The following is a 21,338-nucleotide window of genomic DNA, read 5'->3' as shown; positions in this document are numbered from 1 at the left end:
AGAGCAAGCGCATACCTATCTAAAGAGAGTGTGGGAGGGAGAGGGATAGGGAGAGATTTGCGGAATAGTTACGCAGCTCTTGCTGTTACACGTGAGTAAGCATGTAGCCTACCCCCACCACTATTTGCGGCTGACACCTAGGTATAGAAGAGCCCGGTTGCAGTTATCAGGGTTTTCTACCTGTATCCTATCCCTACGGGTCCAAGGTTTACGGATGTCCTCTTTCCTACTTTGCTGCCCAACTTGTCCTTAATTGCCCATGTTGGGTGGGTTTAAGTATTAATATTGTTTGGGAAAAAATTTCTAAGAGGCATTTTACCTACCATAAAAAGGATCATTTTTGCGCTTCTATTACTATTATTACAATAAATTGAGGACCTACTTAAATTAGGGGCATCTTTTCCTTTAACGTAGAATTATTGGGATCTTTGAGGGAGTTTACAGTCAACCCAAATGCCCAATTCGCAATCACATCATTAGTAATACGTGAAATTGACTCTTTGAGTTCTACATCAATCACTTTTGATTCTTTTTCAAATAAAAGTCTGCGTATTGCTTAGAGGATTTCTCCATCAACCTAAACATGGACTGCATTTTGCATTCAATAAAAACAATAACAAAAACACAACTTCAATTGTAATTATTTATTTTGCATTCTCTATAAACATATATAATATATTTAAGAATCTTTCATTATTAAAAACATTATTATAAGCAATAACTGTCCTAAACTGCCCTTTGTTTCATTCCAATCCAGAATCCTCCTTCAACGCACCTATTGACCATCCCCTTAACCAATTTCAAAGGAACAGTAGTTCTATCAATCACAGTCAATTCAAAGTTCCTCAAAATATGATAAATCAAAACCTTAACCTCCATCAACGCAAATCTAGACCCAATACAATTTCTAGGTCCAGAACCAAAGGGAAGATAAGTATAGGGTTTAACCAAGTCTTTGTTCTCGTCAGAGAAGCGTTCCGGATCAAACACAGTAGGATTCTGATAGTGCTTCTCATCATAATGCAGAGCAACCACAGGAACCCAAATGGAATCACCAGGTTTCAAATGCACGGGATGTTCATCGGGATGTTCCGGTTTAATGGTATACTCCTTGGTGCATAACCTATCAATGAAATTCGCAGGTGGATGAAGTCTTAAAGATTCCGTCACGGTCATGTCCAAGTACTTCATTCCATTTAGGATGTCATAACTTAATTGACCTTTGTTCTTCTCGTAAACTTCGTCAACTTCCTGTCTGAGTTTTGCTTGAATCTCTGGATGTAGAGCTAATTCGTAGAAGGTGAAGGACATCATGGTGGAAATGGTATCGAAACCTCCGAAGAAGAAGACAAACATTTGTGCAGCAACCTCAACATCAGTGAATTCCATCTTCTTTGTACTTTGAATTTTTCCGTAATCTGATTCTTCAACAGTAGCAAAACCTGCATCTTGGGTTTTACTGGATTCATCGTATCGTAAACGACCTTTACGTGCTTCCATCAATAAATGTACCACATCCGGTCGGATGATATTCTTTTCTTCTCGGTATCTGATAGTATCATCAGCAATTTTCTTGAAGAAATCTGTACTTTTCTTTGAAAACATGCGTAGATTCAGAGCACTGGAGATTTTTGGAGAAATTGTATTCAACCAGAAGACCATATTAGTGGAGAACCTGCCTAAATTAGTAGCGTCCTTTCCATTGATGTAGAAATCATTATTGGGGTCTTTGAGGGAGTCCACAGTCAATCCAAATGCACAATTCGCAATCACATCATTAGCAATACGTGAAAATGACTCTTTGAGTTCAACATCAATCACTTTTTGATTCTTTTTCAAATAAAAGTCTACGTATTGCTTGGCGGACTTCTCCATCAACATGAACATGGATCGCATTTTGCTGGAGGTAAAAGTAGGACTAAGGGTGGCCCGCATTTGCTTCCAATCATCACCGTTGAGAGCAAACAAGTTGTATCCCCAAAGCGGGTCGACATGTTGTGGAGTAAGCGGACGGTGGTCAACAAAATGGTCGAAGTCTTTGACGGTCAGCTGCTTGATCAAATTTGGATCTCTAATCATCAATGTGGGTAACGTAGTTTGATAGAAGCCACAATATCTAAACATTAATAAACAAACATTTTTTTTAAATTTTTTATTTCAAAAATTCGTTTTTAAATTTTTATTTACCTGGCATTTTTAAATCGGTTGTAAACTGTGACTATCATATCCTGGAAACTATCCTGCTTCAAAAGTAGTCTCAGATTATCCCCAAAGATTGGCACAGGTGGTCCCTGTTTGACATTTTTATTAAACCAATAAAGCTGTGGTTTGTAAAGGAAGTAATAAAAGAACAGTGCGAAAAGCACGAGCACCGGTGCCCAAAACATGTTGCTTGTTTCTGATATCAGTTTGAACTGCGATTCCCAACAGATTGAGTGTTTTATATAAATCCAGTCAAAATACTCGAATTACATAGTTTCAACTTACAAACAACGCACTTAAACATGCGGAGTGAACGTGTTAGATATTTGTGTTTATATTTTAATTATCGCTAAACTTGTTTTGCAAGTCATAGCCTGACGCTTAATCAATTTACGATGACTTGAGGTTAATTACGAAGTACTCTCACTTGTACTCGTATTTGAAAACACGAATACTTCAAATTATTGCTGAATCATTTCGGTCAATATTTTCAATTTTGTCGTTTTCCGGATCTTGGAATATTTTTCTTTTTATAAAAAAAATAATAAAAAATTAATTAACTTCTTTATCATCATAAAAATTTTAAAGATTTTATAAGTACCAATAATTTTTTTTCTAATTTTATGAAGTGTTTATACTTAAATTATCGTAAAACCTATAAAGCAAGTCATAATAGCCCAAATTATTAACGTTAGATGACTCCATGTTAATTATAGAATTCCTATCAATTTGATACGAAAATACTCGTGATTACTGCTGAATAATGTTTGTAAACAAGCGTCAAACATATCATGAATCAGTGCAAATTTATTATCTACTAAAAAAAGCAATTAATACGCCAGAATAATTTGTTTATTTATATTTTTAGCAAAAATATTGATTCAACCTATGCAACCAGTTATACAATCATGTGTTGAAAGTAGAAGAAGGTTACTCTTTGCATTCGAATTTATTTATATAATATAATCATGAAGTTCTTCAGTTGAGCAAATTGTACATTCAAAAATCAAGTTGTTTAAGCACGCAGGGTCTCAATACCTCCTCTGAAACCTCTGGTTGGGTCAGTGAAGCGTCCTGTATTGGAAGTTCTTCTAGCTTGACCATCAAAAGTAAATGCACCGAATTGTTCTTCTTGGGCCTGGTTGGATTCACTCTGTTGGTTAAACTTGGTCTTTTCCACTTCATATTTGACTTCCTTTACCTTTTCAAAGTTGGATTGTTGTTTTGGGATGAAGCAGATGCCTGGTGTTGATTGAATTTGCCAACATGCACGGAGAGGTCTTCCTCGTGACCACCAACATGATGGTCATCATCATCATCATCATCATCTTCCTCATGTCCATGTCCATGGTGTTGACCATGATGACCATGGTGCTCCAAACCATGTTCCAGACCATGTTCTAGTTCATGCTTGATTCCATGCAGTTGGTGTCCCACATCAATTCCAAGTCCTACTTCGTGATGTCCATAGTGATCATCATGGTGATCATCATGGTGGTCATCATCATGGTGTCCATAGTGTTTATCATGATGATCGTCATGATGGTCTAAATCATCACCATGGTGACCATATTTCTCATGGTGACCATATTTGTTATGTTTCTCGTAATCTTCCTCATGGTGTTCGGAGTGGTGCTCATCATGAACAGAATGATGACGTTCATGCTCCTCACCATGTCCATCTTCGAAACCATAATCATACGCACCACGTTTCTCGCGTTTTTCATCAAATTTCGGCGGGGTTTCCTCCCGTGGCAGTTCCTGTTCCGCTGGCTTAAAATCAGCGGGCAATATGGCGGCGTTCACACAGTAAACAATACCCACCAACGCAGCAATGAACAAAACCTGCAAAAAATAGAAATTTACTCATTTAATGCACTCAAGTAGTCCAAGCATATAATAGACACTTAAATTAATTAATAATCGTTTTAATTGGCTTCACGTAATAATAAAAGTTCCCAAATTAACTTACACTTTTCCCCATTGTTTAAGTTTAGGCGTACCAATAGAAAACTTCACTTCAAATATTACTATATTAATATTTGTTGAAGTTGTACCTTCAACTGTGATTTCTTCTCATCGGCCTGGCTTTTTATATCAAAAGACAAAAAGCAAAACAAGTTACTTCATTACTGTGATATGTTATCATTAAAACTTGAATTTTTGGAAAACTCAAACAGACGTTTTTTTTTAGTGTACGCAGAATTAACCACGTCATTAAGTTTCTGCGGCGTGTAATTACCACGCGTTAATGCGTGATATGAATATTGGAATTAACGTCAATTAATAAACGCAGTTTGAACGTGAAAATAATCAATTTAGAAGTTGTACGTAAAGCCTACGTAAGATTTAATTATTAGTTTCTATTTGACCGCTTGTAAAACAACGTTACATAAATATAATTCGCATAATTCGCGAAAACACATAATAATTACAAGTGTAATCATCGATGTGTGCAAAATTTATCAAATTATAGTTGAATTACTAAAATAAACTAAAATTTCATCATTTTTTGCAAAAACACCAAAATGGTTGACACATAATGCATTATTGGTTGCCTACATTACCGCAACAGGTTATTACATACATTACGATTAAAAATAATAAAAATAATTATTTCAAGTACCAGCAACTAAACTATAACCACGTACACGTTTTATATCTTCCTAATAGGCACGATAATGGACGTTAATTGTCGCGGATCGTGATTTACGACCTGGCGAGTCGAAGAATTTCAGTAATTGCTGGTATAGTCTCGCATTTTATTCCTGCACTTCTTGTTTTGACAAACGAGAATCGTGAAAAACGCACGTGAAGCCTTCAGGGATTCAGGGTTCAGTGTAAATTAATTTATAATCGTCAATAATTTATTCCACTGCACAATCACGACTTGTTTCAAACTCAACTCAAGGCCGCCGCCATTATTTCCTCTAACATTATCTGAAAAGATGAGCCAGTAAGTTTTATTACATTATTTATTTATTATTCATTACAAGGTATGTCACAAAGAATAAAAAAATATGTGCGGTATGATCAATTAAATATTTAATAGTTAATCTACGTCTACGCCATGTACCAAAATGTTTATGTATAAATAATTTAAAATAATCACAGACGCGCAGCGGAAAATAACGTTTTTTATGTTTTTAAACATTTGGCCTTGAAATTGAGTGTTTTTTAACATTTAAATGGATTTTCATGACTTCCGTACTCATTATGAAGATCTACGTGCGTAATTTTCTCCGATTAAAAAACCGGATGTTTGCCAAATGTCGTTTTTCTTTCATCGATTGTATAGGTGACGCTGATGTCGTTGTTGTGGTTATGTCAAGTTTACGAAAATGCAACTGCATGAGCGTCTCGCTGGGTTTTCGCGTAAACAACGCGCCGCGATTGTATTGCTTTGGCGGCGCATTGTTCTTCGGCTTTTCAACCTGTCGCGGCTTGAAGTTTCTGTTCGTGAACTTGTACTTGTGCGGAATCTTGCTACGCGCGCCATGGAGTCCGTTGCCGGTCGCGGCAGAGGAGATTTCTCTTTTCTTGTTCTTCTCCGTCGGCGGCTTCGGTGTCTTCGCACGCGGTTTAAATTTCCTCACAACGATACGTTTTCGCATCGGATTCATGATACTTGTTGTGCGTAGAGGTTTCTGTGTGGTGACATCTTGTAAAATACGATTTTCCGATGATAAATCCTCATCACTTTGCTCACTTTTCACGAGCACACGTTTGGCAAACTTTATTTTAGGTACAGGTTTATGATTTTGACGTACAGATGGCGCACTAGTAACTTTAACCTCACTTTGAGGCTGTGGTAATGGTTGTATCACGTGATTCACATCGGAATAACTGCCTTCGGCGTCAATACGACGATCGGAGTGGATTAAATGTTCATCCGCGTGGAAAAACTGGTAACCTCCATGACCATTAGTGAAAAATCGCGGTGTGTCATCGAATGCAAACACACATTGCATCAATATAACACTCAAGATGATTAAATTCTGTTTTAATAAAAATTTGTTGAATTAATCGAGGATAAATCACGTCATCAATTAATTTCCTTACCATTTTTATTTTTATCTTTCCTTGAAGTGTGTTATCGACGGCGCATGGAGATGCGTGTAATGCTGGAGACGGCGAGATACTAAAACAGAATCACACGATGTCTAATTACTTATACGCCGGTCGTCTTCAAAACGAGAATAACTCTAAGTATCCTACTGTTTTTGTTATATGTCGGTATGTATATCGCATGCGCTCATCCGTTTCTTGACTCGGCGGTGTTTTAATGGTGTGTGCGTCGGAAGAACAGCGCGCGTCTGTCCGTTACCGCTCGCGAGTACGTCTTCTTATGGTTCGATTAAATGTGTGTGAATAAAGTGGATAATTTTTTTAATCTGTAACGCCGCCGTGCGAATGTGTGGTAGCGCGCGAGTTACTTAAGTGGAGAGGTAGTGCGCGCGCGCGCCCGCGTTTGCAAAAAGCGAGCGAATTAAAGTCGCTCAAACGCTGCTACTTAAGTCACTTTTAAGTTGAGTTTTAGTGCCACTTGTTTTATTTGCGAGTTTTTCAGATGGACACCAACGGAGATGTCATATTGCATTTTAGGAATAATATACAATGTGTTTTTAAGAGATAATTATTGAATACTTAAGTAATGTTTTTGTTAATTTTAATTTTTTGTTTTATTTTAATAATATTTACTTTTTAAGATGAATTAAGGCAATAAACATTGTTCAATACTTTATATTAAGTATGCAGCGCATGCGCAGAACACTATTATTTTTATTTTTAAGTTACTTAAGTGTTCAAGTAATATTTCTGTCAATTTTAATTTTTTATACCATTTTAATAATATTTTCTTCATGAAATAATAGTTTAATACTTAATTCTCTGCTTAAGTATGACGCGCATGCGCAGAACAGTATTCTTTTTATTTTTAACTTACTTAAGTGTTCAATATAAGTTCAAGTAATATTTCTGTCAATTTTAACTTTTTATCCGATTTTAATAATATTTACTTCATGAAATAATACTCCGATACTTAATTCTATGCTTAAGTATGACGCGCATGCGCAAAACACGCATTTTTTTCTTTCCCGCTCACTCTGAGTCTCTGGGAATTAAAATGAACTCACGGATCTGATTATCTGGAAATAGTTAACATGCTGGAATTTAGCAACAACAAAAAAAGCTCTGAAGCACAGCTAATGGAATCGGCTTTATTTCTGGTGCGCAAAAACACAAGAATAATAGACCGTAGTGTAGTATAGTTCTGTTACTTCATGGTCCATGGTAATACTGCAAAGAAACACGTTTTTATGCGCAGTATACTTAAGTGCGTACTTTAAATTGGATGATCCTATACATGTATCAAGTTCAATGGTCAATTTATATAAGAATGCGCGTAAAATTCGGCGGCTTTATTCATGAAATAACGGATGCAAGAGATAAAAATGCAACGGATGCATTCTGTTGCTCGTTGTAACAGTAAATATAAATTTTTATTTGTGTAATAATTGGTCAGAAAACGTGAATGCAATTTTAAATGCAAATGCGTTTCACGGAAATAATGTGGGGCAAACAATGTGAGAACAAATTGCAACTGCGTCTTGATTTTACAATCACTGCAGTTATTATTATGAATCATTCTAAAGGATACTCGTAATTAGCGAATGTTATAAATCATGTTTGTAATAAATATTTACTGCATTATTCAACTTAATAATATTTACTACTCTTGATAATGAGATTAGAAGTTGTTATTTTTGTTTTAAGAGAAGATAAAATGTGTTTTTTTACAATTAAAAGCCGAAGAAATAAAATTAAGTAATTTTTTTTTATTTTGAGTCAAGAAATTGATTAATTTTGACTGAATAATTAATTTGACACAAATTATATTCAATATTCATATTTTTAAATCAAATTTCAACGTTTTTGCTTCAAAATTAACGAAATTAACCTTAAAAAGCACAAAAGTTTGGTTATGTAGGTTATTTCTATACATTTTGGATAAATTAACCTCAAATTTATCAAAAATGTAAAAATATACATAAAAATATACAAAATAATATTTATTACAAAATTTAATGAAATTAAAACAATTAATTTTTATTTTATGAGAAGATAAAATATGTTTTTTGCTGTTAAAAGCCCAAGAAATAAAATTAAGTAATTGTTTTTTTATTTTCAGTCAAGAAATTGATTAATTTGGACTGAATAATTAATTTGACACAACTTATATTCAATTTTTATCGTTTTTAAACAAATTTAAAAGATTTTTCTTCAATATTAACGAAATTAACCTTAAAAAGCATAAATGTTTGGTTATGTTGCTTATTTCTATACATTTTAGATAAATTAACCTCAAATTTATCAAAAATATTAAAATATATACAAAAATAAACAAAATAATATTTATTACAGGTGCTAATGAAATTAAAACAATTAATTTTTATTTTGTGAGAAGATAAAATTGTTTTTACAGTTAAAACCCATCATGTTAATTCCTGATGGCGGAAACACCCAACACCCGCAAAATAAAATTAAGCAATTGTCCGTTCAAGTCTGCACACATAAAAACCTAGAACAATAACAAAGTCAAAGTGACCTAACTGGAAATCCGCAAGTAACAATAACAACCAGCACACCAACAAACACACACGATGTGAAACAATTGAATTTACATAATAAAATAAAAAATAACTAGTGTTGTGTTCCGCTGATGATGTTGATGATGTTACATACCAATAACATACAAATAAAAATTGTTCATTTTTGATTAAATAACAATCGTAATAGTTACTTATTTCTTCTTTTTGTAATCACAAACACATTGTATGTTAAATAATCTGAAGTCGAAGCAAATTCTAGTATGATAAGCACGTCGCTTCGATGTTCCATTGCCGAAGAGCAGAATTCAAAGTCAAGATGAAAAAACAGTTTGTTTCGCGAAGCAGAAACTGGAAATTTGCACACAATGGACGCGCGTAGACGTCAGACACGCCAATAAAACTCCAATTAGATCCTCTTTTTGCGCGGATGAGTATATTAACGTGTTTGGATAATTAAATAACAAAGATTTTTGCTTTTGCATATTTAGTGTTTTTTATATGAAATCATCAAATTTTTCTATTCTAGAGTCTATAATGTAGTGAAAATCTATAATTTTTATATTTAATTTGCTTAATGATGTGAACTTGTGCGTGCCACTTGCGCTTTTTCTCAACTCCTCCCAAAATTAATTTATATAGTCTTGATGGGTTTACGCGGTGACGGTGAGAGAATGAAATTTTCATCGGTTTATTTGTTTGAATGAATTAAAATCTTCTATTTTTATATTAAAACTAGCTGTTGTCCGCGACTTCGTTCCGGCAGTGTTTAATAAAAATGTAATTCGTTTTACTCTCTTGTTCTAGACATACTCGTAGTAAAAGTCAATTCTATCAATAAGATTAGCAATTTTAATTTAAAGAAATTAATTATATCTCAATGTCAAATTTTATTCTATAGAAAAGAGCTGTTTTGAGGATTTTCCCGGCAATTATTCGAATTTTTCTCACCTTTTAAACCTTCCCTTGACCTCCACGAATAATTCGAGGCCAAGATAAGATAAATCCGTTCAGCCGTTCTCGAGTTTTAGCGAGACTAACGAACAGCAATTCATTTATATATATTAAGATATATAGATGTTGAGTTATTTAAATGTTGTAAATTCTAACGTAAATATACACATTTGACTGATTTTACCTGAGTTTATCTTAAGATATGACGCCGAGAAGTCGCGTGATTTTATTATCAATAAGAAGTAACTCAAGGATGCAAACCATCCGATCAAAACAAACGAGAAATAAACACGTGGAATTTAATGCAAATAAGTGCATTCTAACGCCATCTATGATGAAATAAAACAGAATTTCATTTTATTATGTTATAGCAAAGTAATATTACATCGGAGAACAAATAAATAAACAAATATTGAAATTTTACGCGGATTGACATCTGATATAGTTTTTTAGTATAAAAATGCTTTAAAAATTAAAGTTATAAGGAAAATTTTAAGTATTTTATGTTATAAAATTGTTGAATGCATTTTTGTGTTGTGTTATTAAATAATACAATGCGGTACGCAGCGTAAATCAACATGTTTTAGTGATTTTTATCTGTTTATCATACACTACCACAAACAAACAATTCGTTGATAGTGAAACATTGTATCGAAGAATCAAAACAACGGATTTAATGCAAATATGTGCATTCTAACGCCATCTATGATGAAATAAAACAGAATTTCATTTTATCATGTTGTAGCGAGGTGATATTACACCAAAAAACAAAAAAATATAGGTATAAATATTGAGATTTTACGCGGATTGGCACCTGTTTAATCTTTTTTAAACTGGTTATAAACTCAATTACTCTTGTAAAAATGCCGATAAATATTTCCAGAAGTCTAAATATGAATTCCGCGTCGCTCAGTTGTATTCACTTGTGTTTTGTTTAAATAATTTTGTAGTAACTTAACGTGCACCCCAACAAATTAGCTGAAAAATCGTGCTTAAGTTATAGAAATTTGCATTGCAATTTTCCGGGATGTTGGGATCATAATTACAACAATATTTTAAATGTTACCATCGATGTCATGTCTTTAAAAAAATATTCTAACTCATAATTGCTTAAAATAAAAATATTTTTCGTCGTTACACCAAAAAACTGTAAAGATATAACAAGAAAATTAATAAAATTTAAAAATTTGTATAAAATACGTGAGCCACGACTATATACCCACATTTAATAGATCATCCAGTAGAATCTCATCTATTGTATTGTGTTGATCACATCAAAGTCAATGTGAAGCGCCAATAGACACTAAAGAATCTCAGATAAATAGGTTTTGTTATTCGTTCTAACACACAAACCCGCCGCACATTAATTGCGAGCGAAACAAATTCAGCGCTCAAGATGCAAATACGGAATAAAAAGGAAAAAAGAAATGAACCAGAAACAATAGTTTTATTCATATATTGTTACCATCAGTTGCTGGGAGGAAAAGAAGAGTGCTCAAGTTCATAGAACTTTGTACGCATACAACGTAGCAACTTTATTTTTGTTACCTGCCATTAATAATAACGATGGATTTATTATTATAGTTTATTGAGGCGGTATTTGAATAATTAAGCGGCGTAAAATAGAAATATAAACAATAACTCAACAAAAACTTTATTAATGAAAGTTTAGAGAAGAAATTTTGATAAATTGTTTATTGCTATGCATAAACACTAAAATTATTCGATAATTATTTTAATCATCAAAGATTTATTATTATTTTAGCTAATAAATAATATTAATCAATAATTATTATTATATTGAAATGCAAATAGAAATAAATAGCTAATATAATAACAATTATTTCGTCACTTTGAATATATGTGTCATTGTCACAAGTTTTCTCAATAAATCAAAGATAATCACAGTTGTTTCATTGTCAAACCTGTATAAAAATCAATCTTTTATCATATTACCATTGAAATTTGTTTGTTTTAAGAGACACACTATCAGAATAGCACCGAACATGTAAGCCGACATGCTAACATGTTATTAATTCCATCTTCTTATGTAATATTCATGTACCTATACATATTGACCTTAAAAACTCATGTATCGATGTTTACCCAAGAATATGTTGGTATGAATTTATAAATTACGACTTTATACAGGATTTGGCACAATATAAACTCAATTCGCATTTATTTTAAAGCAAAAATCAACGTTTTAGCTTCAAAATTGCCAAAATTAACCTCAAAAAGCATAAAAGTTTGGTTATGTAGGTTACCTATATAATTATCTAGTAAATTAACCTCAAATATGTAAAAATATTAAAATATTTCTTTTACACTCGGTGTATCTAAATCTTTGGGAGTGTTTGATGTTCCTAAAGATCAGAATTTTTTTTGGGCGCGTTTACATAAAGTCCAAGGCACTTTACGCTACCACTTCTCCTAGAAAAGTGGTCTTCGTCGTCTGGTTGCATAAAGATGCGACGCGAATATTTTCTGGACAAGTATTACAATCCTAATCGTGCCTGTGGCTCATTCGCAGTTAATATTAATAATTATTTATTGTTGTGCATCATCCGTGTCCGGTTGGTATTTAAACGGGCGTTCTAAGTCATTCCAGTGCTTGTGTCGTGTCGAGAGTGCTCCGAAAATGTTTGATAAATGTATAATCTACGTAAGTAAATATAATCGGCGCTTATTATACCGAATAAAATGAGTTTCTTCATCAGCCGGCTTAAGTGGCTCACCAAAGCGTGAACAAAACACTTGGAGTGCATATTTTTATGGTCTAATACTTAATATTTAATAGAACTAATTAGAAGTGGATTATATAATGCTAAACATTTTAATTACAAATGTTTTAGGCGCTGGTTTTGTGCGCTGCGGTGAATGCAATTGGAATTCCGGCCGAGCAAGACTTCGGGCCGATTCTACGTCCGGAGAATCCGACTGGCGCACGGAATATTCTCGGTTATGATAATTTCCAAACGTCGAACAAAGCGAAGGAGCAGATTAAGTACGGAAATCACTGGGAACAATTCGATACGGAACCAGTGCAGGATTTGAGGTTCAATGGCGGTGCAAATGGCGGACATGGACATAACCCCTACAATACACATTTATTCAATGCGCAGAGACCTGCAGCGATAAATTATCATCATAATCCTGTTCAATATAATTCATAGACATAGATTTTTGTGATTTTTGTGTGTTTTATTATAAAAATATTGATTGTTTTGTATTAAACATCTTGTGAGTAATTTTTTTAGTGTTTTTTTGTTTCCAAGTCGTGTACTTAAGCTGCGGCACTTAAGAAACTAAAAATACCTTTAAGGTCACCCATTACTGCGTGCAGAATTTTCTTTTTGCTATAATTATTTAATAGTGGCTGTAAAACAAATTGCTAACTGAATTATATGCTTGGAAACTTGTTTGTGGGGTTTTAAAAGTCTTTTTGCAGGTTGTTATTGATTTTTATGAGTTTCTGCGTGGAACATTATCGTTTTTCTTTTGTTTTTCGTTGAGAATCAGCCGTGATAACCGCGGTGATGTCCATAGCCGTAGCCATGACCATGTCCATATTGTCCATGCCCATGTCCATGTCCATGTCCATGTCCGTGACCATGTCCGTGACCATATCCATGACCAGGCGAATAGTGCCCATGTCCGTACCTGTATCCATAACCACGTGCAGGATCTGCATAGGGCTCAGGAGCAGCAAAAGATAACGTTGCCATTGTTGCCACAATCAGCATAACAACAAACATAGCCTAAACAAAGTATTAAAAATAATTAAAATGTGTATTGAATATTAATTTATATTAAGATGGAATCAAATTTATCGTTAAAATGTTAACTTACCATAAATTTACCCATTTTGTTGTCTGATTTTAAATTGTATGATTACTTTAAAGATTTCACTGATAAAATGTGATTGAATTGCAAAAAAACTTGCTATTTATATATGTAATCTTTCAATGATGTTGATTTGAATTTTATAATTGCGAGATAAATTTGTGATATCTTTTTATGGATATAATTAATCAATTACGTCTTTTAAGGTTCTAAATTTGATCTATTCTTGCTTCTAATTGTGTTTCTGAATAAATTAAACAAAAAGAAGCAAAGTGCATGCTGAAAATGATTAAAATTGAACTCCTGGAATCATTTTATTACTATTTATGCATTAAATTATTTTACAAATATGGGATTGAACTGTAAAATGCATCTTTGTGTTTTTATTACACAAAACGCTGCATATAAAAACGTGCTTGATAAATATCAGACACTAGAGCTCACACAGACACGAGCATTACCTTTTAAAGTAATGCACACTCACTACCACAAAGAAACAACTCGTAGATCTAAATAAACTTGTGCATAAACACAACAATGCGAATTTATTGCAAATAAGTGCATCGCAGCGTCATCTCTGGTTGTACCAAAGATTTATATTGAGATAAGATGCATGCATCGCGTGATCTCATAAAAACACAATATTTTTATTTATCTCTATGTAGCCACAACGGATATAAACAAACAAATCGCGCGGAGAAACCAACAAAAAATTTAACGCAAATAAGTGCATTGTAGCGACATCTCGCGGTTTATACAAGAATTAAACTTACTTAAATATTTTGAATTATGGACTTTAAACTCCAAACAACTATGAATTAATATAATAAAAAAATTCTTAGATCATGTAAACGTTTTCTTTAGTAAACTACAAGTATATTTTATTAAATTAGGCTTTAAACATTAAAAGCAAGGGAAGGTTATGTATATTTTGGCCAACTCAACGTGACAGACGTTTCACACGTCTTCCAAAATAAAGCAGAACTTTCGAATCTGTGCAGTATGTTTACCAAAACTGCATCAAGTAATTAGTAATTAATATTAAGTTAATATTAATATGAGGACCATCATTGTATTCCTGGCTCTCTTCGCGACTTGCCACTGCTGGGAAAATGAACAACTCGAAGTGTTTGATGTGGTTGAGGAAGTCAAGGAGAATTTCTACCAAATGCTCAATTTGAGCAATGTAAGTCTACATTTTAATAATAAAAAATCCAAGTATTAATATATTAATTGTTACAAACACCTAGAACGCAACAGGGAAAGAAATTAAATCAGCCTTTAGAAGGTTGTCACTAGTCCTGCATCCTGACAAGAATCCACATGAAGATGCAGCAATGCAGTTCAGGAACTTGGTTTCAGTCTATGAAGTATTAAAAGATGAGAAGAAACGCGGTTATTACGACGATGTCTTGATAAATGGTTTGCCCAACTGGAAGTCTGCAATGTTCTACTACAGAAGAGTGAGGAAAATTGGTATTTTGGAAGGTGCTTTGATTATATTCTTGATTATCACTGTTGGGCAGTATATTGTTGCATGGGCAGTGTATGCAGAAAAGATTTACACACTTGACCAAGTTGCTAAACCCAAGAAGGTAAAAAGAATGCAAAAACACAAAGTGTAGAAGCACCTGTTGTAATTGAAACTGTTCCAAAGCCTTCAGTATTCAATACTTTGCCTTTCCAAATACCATATTGGAGTTTCATGTTTGTAATCTCAATCCCTAGTTTTGTACTATTCACCAAAGAATTGGTGAATGAAAAAATTGAAGAACGACGCGAGGCAGCCGCACAAGCACTCAAAGATGAACAAGAAGAAGAAGAAGCTGCCGCGCGGAAAGCCGCACAACCGAAAAAGAAGAAAAAGTGTTTGAAATACCAGAAGGTCCTACTTTTGAAGCAAATTATGGTAATAGTAACAATTCAGATAGTAATTCACCTGCGCCACCACCTGTAAGTGGTGGTTTTTGGTCAGATGATGATTTAGATGAATTAGTACAACTTGTAAAGAAATATCCAGGTGGTACTCCAAAGCGTTGGGAAGTAATCGCACAATGTATGAATCGATCTGTCGCGGAAGTCACGTTTATGGCTAATAGAATGAAAGCCAATGGATATACCAGACAACAGGAAGAAGAACCTGTTGTAGAAGTCAAAGTAAAAACAAAAACAAAAGGTGTTGAAGAAACTCCATGGTCAAACGCGCAACAACAAGCTTTGGAGGATGCTCTGAGGAAATTTGGTAAGGAAGCCACTGATCGATGGGAGAGGATAGCTGAATTAGTTCCTGACAAAAGTAAAGAGGAGTGTATGATAAGGTATAAGAGACTGGTGGCTGAAGTTAAGAAAAAGAAGGAGAAGAAGGAAGAATAAATGTTTTATCATGTACATTATTAAATTCAAAACTTCCCACTCCTTTTAAATTATATCCTGCATACTTGTAGGTTACATTTGTCAAGTATGTTTATCAACGTTTGCGTTGGTATGTAATTCAGTTGTTATCTTAGGTGCAATGTGTAAAACGCGTAAACATGTGATTGCAACTGTCTCTACCTGTTACTACCTACACATTAGTGTGAAATGAGACAACGCCGATCACAATTACTACCCATGACAGGCTCGAATGCAGAGGAAGCCGGTGGAAGAGAAACTGTTGATTCTTCATCAATCAGTTTGTCTTCCAAAGGCAAAGACTCCATTCACGAAATACCCACGTATTTTGCATTTGCCATCCTTGCGTTATTGGGTATGTTATATGGAGGTGTTTTTTTACTGGATAAATCACTTCCAAGTGCTTACAAGATATCAGATGAAGTAAGTTAAACATAAATTCAATCATCTTTTATTAATTGCATTAATGCGATTGCAGAATGAGTATCCAGATGCATTTATAGCTGAAAGAGCGCAAAACATTCTTAAAGGATTAACTGACATTGGACCCAAAGTAGTTGGCAGCAAACAAAATGAGATTGAAGCAGTTAATTATCTAAGTACAACTATAGATAATATTATAAATGATGCCGATGATAGTTACACTATCACAAAAGATATACAAGTGACAAGTGGTGCTTATTATCTTGGTTTTGTACCTAATGGTTTGATTAATTCCTATGCAAATGTACAGAATATTGTGGTAAAGGTTGATGGAAAGAATACTGAAGAGAGTATTTTAATTAATGCTCACTTTGATTCAGTTCCTACAAGTCCAGGTATTAATTTGTAATTTCAAAAGTTATCATCATAATTTAAATTTTGTATCAAATATTAAAGGTGCTTGTGATGATGGCATTATGGTTTCTGTAATGTTGGAAACTTTACGAAAATTAACACAAACTAAACGTGAATATGAACGGAATATCATTTTTCTATTCAATGGCGCTGAAGAATCACCACTGCAGGCTGCACACGGGTTCATTACGCAGCATAAATGGGCGAAAACTTGTAAAATTATCATTAATTTAGAAGCTTCCGGACATGGCGGACGCGCCATTATGTTTCAATCTGGCCCCAAGGGTTCTTCATATTTATTGTCTCATTATTTATCTGTACCGTATCCATATGCGCAGGCTGCAGGCGAGGAGATATTTCAGAGTAATGTAATACCATCTGACACGGATTTTCGATTATTTAGAGATTTCGGTGGATTATCAGGTTGGTAACTGTAAAGTACTTCAAATATATTTCGTAAATTATTAAATTCCTAGGATATGACATGGCGTTTGCACAAAATGGCTACCGGTATCATACAAAGTATGATAACTTTAAAGATCTACCTCTGGGATCGTTTCAACATGCTGGTAGTAATTTATTGGCTTTAGTAAAGAGTCTAGCGGAAGATTCAGACACTATTGCTACGGATGATGATAAAATGGTGTATTTTGATGTTTTTAACTGGTTTTTGATCAGTTATTCGATGCTTGCTGCATATATTGTGAATTTATTTGTGTGTTTAGCATCACTTGTGGTCGCTATTTTGTCTGCAAGAAATTTACAGCTTGGTAATTTAAAAATAACAAAGTATAAACTATAAAAATTGACAGAATTCTTTCAGGGGTAAACAAATCAAGTTTTTTATACTTATTTCTGACAACGTTGGCAATTTTGGGTAGTTGGGTAATTGCAGGAGGACTTGCACTACTTATTGCTCTTTTAATTGATGCTACTAAAAATACAATGACTTGGTATGGATCACCAATCATTGTCTTTGGTTTGTATGTTGCACCAATTATTGGTGCGTTTACTGGTGTCATGTGGATTTTTAATCATTTTGGGCCACATGTAAGTGATTTATTAAAATTTATTTAAGTTAATGTTAAATTATTACTATTTTATAGAAAGGTAAAAGTTTGGGTACTCAAAGTCAGATACAAATGCACATGAATAGATTAATCTGGACTTTTGTGCTTTTTATTGCGACTTTGTTGAAAATTCGAAGTGTTTACGTAATTATGCTGCCTGTTTTGTTCAATACTCTTGCAAGTGTTATTATTTTACTTCTAAAATGGCAACATACAGGTAATTCTATAATTTTTACGAGTTTCTGAATGTTTTTATTGATTTTGGTGGATTTTTAGCTAGAAAATGGCAAATAACTGCTTTTATCTTTACCATTCTGCCTGCAATCATGTCGATGTACGTTGCTGTTGAGATTTATTCACTCTTCATTCCAATAACTGGGCGAATCGGAGCAAATCGTAATCCTGAAATGATTGTTGGTTTACTGACTGTGTTAGTTTTACTTTTAATTGTTTCTCATTATGTAAGTATAACAATTTTTATGCGTGAGCTTGTTTTATTGACTTAACATTTGCAGTTAACATTTAGTGTGCTAGTCAAGAGGCAATATATGTTGCCGATTATTATGTTTGCTGGGTTTTTAATAACTTTTATTGTTGCGGTGTCAAATGGCGCTTTTCCATATAGTGGTGATCGGGAATCACCCACTCCGCAGAGATTTACGATTTATGTGAGTATTATACAAGTAAATATTTATTATTAATGCTTATTAAATCCAATCAACTTTATACAGCACACCAATCGCATTCATCACGATGCTTCTGGTGGAATTGAAGAACAATCAGGTATTTTTATGTTGAACAACGATCGCAATTCGCCCGACAGCGTAAAATATGAACTGGATCTAAATGATAATTATAATATTTCTCAAGATTGTGAGAAATATCCAGCATGTGGCATGCCTATTTCTTCTGCACGTATGATACAAACTGTTGAAGTAAGCACATGGAAACCTTTCACGAAAGCAGTCATCAATGAAAGAATTTCAATGACCTACACAACAAAAACTCTTAGTACAAATGTAAAACAGTATAGTTTTACAGTTGAAGGCCCTGATCATTTGAATGTCTTCATTCGGCCTATAACAGGCACAACAATCTTAAAAACCAGCTTGCATGACATTGCAACCGATGAATTAATATTCATCAATCATGTTTATGGTAAAATTAAAACGAATTTAGAGTTTACCATGGACATACAAGCAGATAATATCAACAAACCCTTGATGGACTTTGTTGTTTCTGGTAAATATTACCATCTAAAAGGGCAGGAAACAATTACAAAAGAGTTTGATGAGTTTATTAAGAAATTTCCTGACTGGGCAGATGTAACTCCATCATTGGCAAACTACGAATCGTATGTGATATAGGCAACATACATTGCAAGATGGTTATGACCAAGTTTAAAACATAAAGGTTATGTCAGAAAATTGGTTGTGTGCAGGCGGTGAGACGTAACGGTAAGATTTTGATTTATTAAAGTATTATTTTATAAATATAACAATTCTAAACATTCAATTTACTTAAAGTAGTCATAATATGAACGGCAGGTAAAGTTTCCGTTATGATTCCGGTAGCAACAGTTACATTATTTTCCCTGATTGTAAACGCTTGGCCGTTGATCATCACCATTGAGTTTAGTAAGGTTAGGGTAACAGCGCCATGTTCTCCCGGCATAATCATATTCACATTCTCATCTGAAAAGCGCAATTTAAATCGAAATATCGTCAAAAACTTTATAAAAAACGTACCCAAGTCAACTCGACAAGCAATATTCCATGTTTTACTGAATAATTGCTGTATATATTTACTTATAATTGGTTTACTGCGTCCGCCTTCACTGCGTGTGAGGAAATACACGCTCGCTTTGAATCGATTGCTGACTTTTTCGCTGTTTAAAGCGCAGAGTAACATTCCTCGCTCAACTGTCTTCAATTTAACTCCTCTGAGTAGAACACCAACATTTTCTCCGGCCTTTGCCTCTGGCTGACTCTTCTTAAACACTTGAATATCATTTACAACGGTTTTAATCTGGGCGTCGAAACCTAACAGTTCAGCATCTTCGCCTTTTTTAAGCGTTCCTCTTGCTATGGTCCCAATTACAACAGTTCCACGACCGGGAACTAGGAAAGCATTGTCTATTGGTAACATAAATGGGGATGTTAAGTCTCTTTGCGGATCTGGTATGTAATTATCAATGGAGTCTAGTAATTCACGAATTGATTTCACACCAAATTCGGTGTCTTTTCCTTCGAGAGCTTGCAGAGCTGATCCGCGAATCATTGGTGAGCCATCACCATCAAAACCAAAGTCTGTGAGTAATTCACGGACTTCTAATTCAACCAAATCCAAAACCTTAAATAAAATTACGGATTATTTGTGATTTTTAAAAATATTTTGAAATTTTTACTTCATTATCAACTATTTCTGCCTTATTGATGTAGACAACTATTTTTGTGATGCCAACTTGTTTGGCTAGCAGTAAATGTTCTCTTGTTTGTGGCATTTGACCATCTGTAGCTGCAACTACAAGAATAGCTCCATCCATTTGTGAAGCTCCAGAAATCATATTTTTTACATAATCTGCATGTCCTGGGCAGTCTGTGTGGGCATAGTGTCGTTTTTTAGTGCTGTAGCCAATATGGGCAGCATTAATTGTAATCCCTAAATGAAAACAATTCAATTATAAGATTATTTAACATCTTATATAAATTTTATCTTCTATTACCTCTGGCTTTCTCCTCTGGGGCTTTGTCAATCTCATCATATGAGATGAAATCTGCAAGTCCATCTTCCTTAAGGACTTTTGTAATGGCAGCTGTTAAAGTTGTCTTGCCATGGTCTACATGACCAATTGTTCCAACATTTACATGTTTCTTGTCGGTTTTTGTTGAAAAATATCGGTTTATTGTATATTTTTGTTGATGCACTTCAAAGAGGTTATGCCTCCTATAAAGTTGGAGATATTGTTTGTGGGTAAACTGTGGTGTTATTAGTTTATTAAAAAGTGCGAATCCTGTTTTTATTGTCTTCAGGTAATACATTTTGATGAGTTTAATGTGATAATATTTGAGTTTGAATCATGTGGGTTCTTGTTTACCTTTTTCGTTGATAAAGCAATCAGGAGATGGCGCCGGATGTATCAAAATCTTATTTTTCTTGTCTAATGTTTACAAACGCGTTCAATGCCAACCACTTTGATAAACTGTGTTGATATGTTTGGTTTTATCAAGTCGATACTTGTTAGATTGTAACATTTGTGCACATTTTTGCTGGTTTTAACTTTATTCTGCTTTACAATGATTTGCGATGTAAATATTTATTTTGATAGGAACCAATTTTTATTCTAAAATTAATATAAATACATTTTTTATAATTTATTTAGTTTTATTTGAGTTTTGAATAGTTTAGAATGTAATTAATAACATTTCTT

General features: G+C 33.8%; 6 protein-coding genes and 2 long non-coding RNA genes across 8 annotated transcripts; 3 read left to right on the top strand and 5 right to left on the bottom strand.

The window, feature by feature from the left end:
* Positions 1-629: 629 nt before the first annotated feature.
* Positions 630-2,442, bottom strand: LOC135798795 (cytochrome P450 9e2-like). The gene is made up of 2 exons (XM_065311760.1): positions 2,188-2,442; positions 630-2,116 (listed from the first exon to the last, which is right to left on the bottom strand). Exons 1-2 carry the CDS (start codon positions 2,385-2,387, stop codon positions 727-729), a joined length of 1,590 nt encoding a protein of 529 aa, XP_065167832.1. The 5' UTR covers positions 2,388-2,442; the 3' UTR covers positions 630-726.
* Positions 2,443-3,039: 597 nt separating this feature from the next.
* On the bottom strand, positions 3,040-4,428 carry LOC135798702 (histidine-rich glycoprotein-like). The gene is made up of 2 exons (XM_065311613.1): positions 4,175-4,428; positions 3,040-4,047 (listed from the first exon to the last, which is right to left on the bottom strand). Exons 1-2 carry the CDS (start codon positions 4,184-4,186, stop codon positions 3,400-3,402), a joined length of 660 nt encoding a protein of 219 aa, XP_065167685.1. The 5' UTR covers positions 4,187-4,428; the 3' UTR covers positions 3,040-3,399.
* Positions 4,429-5,163: 735 nt separating this feature from the next.
* Positions 5,164-6,665, bottom strand: LOC135799127 (uncharacterized). The gene is made up of 3 exons (XR_010549886.1): positions 6,421-6,665; positions 6,265-6,343; positions 5,164-6,200 (listed from the first exon to the last, which is right to left on the bottom strand). It is a non-coding gene; the product is annotated as an uncharacterized lncRNA (long non-coding RNA).
* Positions 6,666-12,200: 5,535 nt separating this feature from the next.
* LOC135799179 (uncharacterized) lies at positions 12,201-13,015 on the top strand. The gene is made up of 2 exons (XR_010549917.1): positions 12,201-12,429; positions 12,620-13,015. It is a non-coding gene; the product is annotated as an uncharacterized lncRNA (long non-coding RNA).
* A 191-nt stretch (positions 13,016-13,206) lies between these two features.
* On the bottom strand, positions 13,207-13,725 carry LOC135799178 (kininogen-1-like). The gene is made up of 2 exons (XM_065312197.1): positions 13,617-13,725; positions 13,207-13,525 (listed from the first exon to the last, which is right to left on the bottom strand). Exons 1-2 carry the CDS (start codon positions 13,629-13,631, stop codon positions 13,283-13,285), a joined length of 258 nt encoding a protein of 85 aa, XP_065168269.1. The 5' UTR covers positions 13,632-13,725; the 3' UTR covers positions 13,207-13,282.
* Positions 13,726-14,405: 680 nt separating this feature from the next.
* LOC135798327 (dnaJ homolog subfamily C member 1) lies at positions 14,406-15,998 on the top strand. The gene is given in 4 exon segments (XM_065311136.1): positions 14,406-14,796; positions 14,861-15,202; positions 15,205-15,441; positions 15,444-15,998. Coding segments are annotated over 4 exon segments (1,248 nt in total). The 5' UTR covers positions 14,406-14,667; the 3' UTR covers positions 15,984-15,998.
* Positions 15,999-16,057: 59 nt separating this feature from the next.
* On the top strand, positions 16,058-19,427 carry LOC135798325 (endoplasmic reticulum metallopeptidase 1-like). The gene is made up of 9 exons (XM_065311134.1): positions 16,058-16,424; positions 16,480-16,819; positions 16,881-17,261; positions 17,315-17,608; positions 17,662-17,888; positions 17,945-18,125; positions 18,185-18,369; positions 18,424-18,576; positions 18,640-19,427. The coding sequence occupies exons 1-9, from the start codon at positions 16,191-16,193 to the stop codon at positions 19,273-19,275; spliced, it is 2,631 nt and encodes an 876-aa protein (XP_065167206.1). The 5' UTR covers positions 16,058-16,190; the 3' UTR covers positions 19,276-19,427.
* mEFTu2 (mitochondrial translation elongation factor Tu 2) lies at positions 19,361-21,058 on the bottom strand. The gene is made up of 4 exons (XM_065311135.1): positions 20,634-21,058; positions 20,316-20,569; positions 19,657-20,260; positions 19,361-19,602 (listed from the first exon to the last, which is right to left on the bottom strand). Exons 1-4 carry the CDS (start codon positions 20,947-20,949, stop codon positions 19,412-19,414), a joined length of 1,365 nt encoding a protein of 454 aa, XP_065167207.1. The 5' UTR covers positions 20,950-21,058; the 3' UTR covers positions 19,361-19,411.
* Between the last annotated feature and the right edge of the window lie 280 nt (positions 21,059-21,338).

This window comes from Atheta coriaria, unplaced genomic scaffold (genome assembly GCF_025399875.1).
Source record: "Atheta coriaria isolate IRGN ID8LTWV9N9 unplaced genomic scaffold, Caltech_Dcor_3.1 hic_scaffold_9_pilon, whole genome shotgun sequence".
Lineage (NCBI taxonomy): Eukaryota > Metazoa > Arthropoda > Insecta > Coleoptera > Staphylinidae > Dalotia > Dalotia coriaria.
This window is presented reverse-complemented; position numbering and strand designations above follow the sequence as displayed.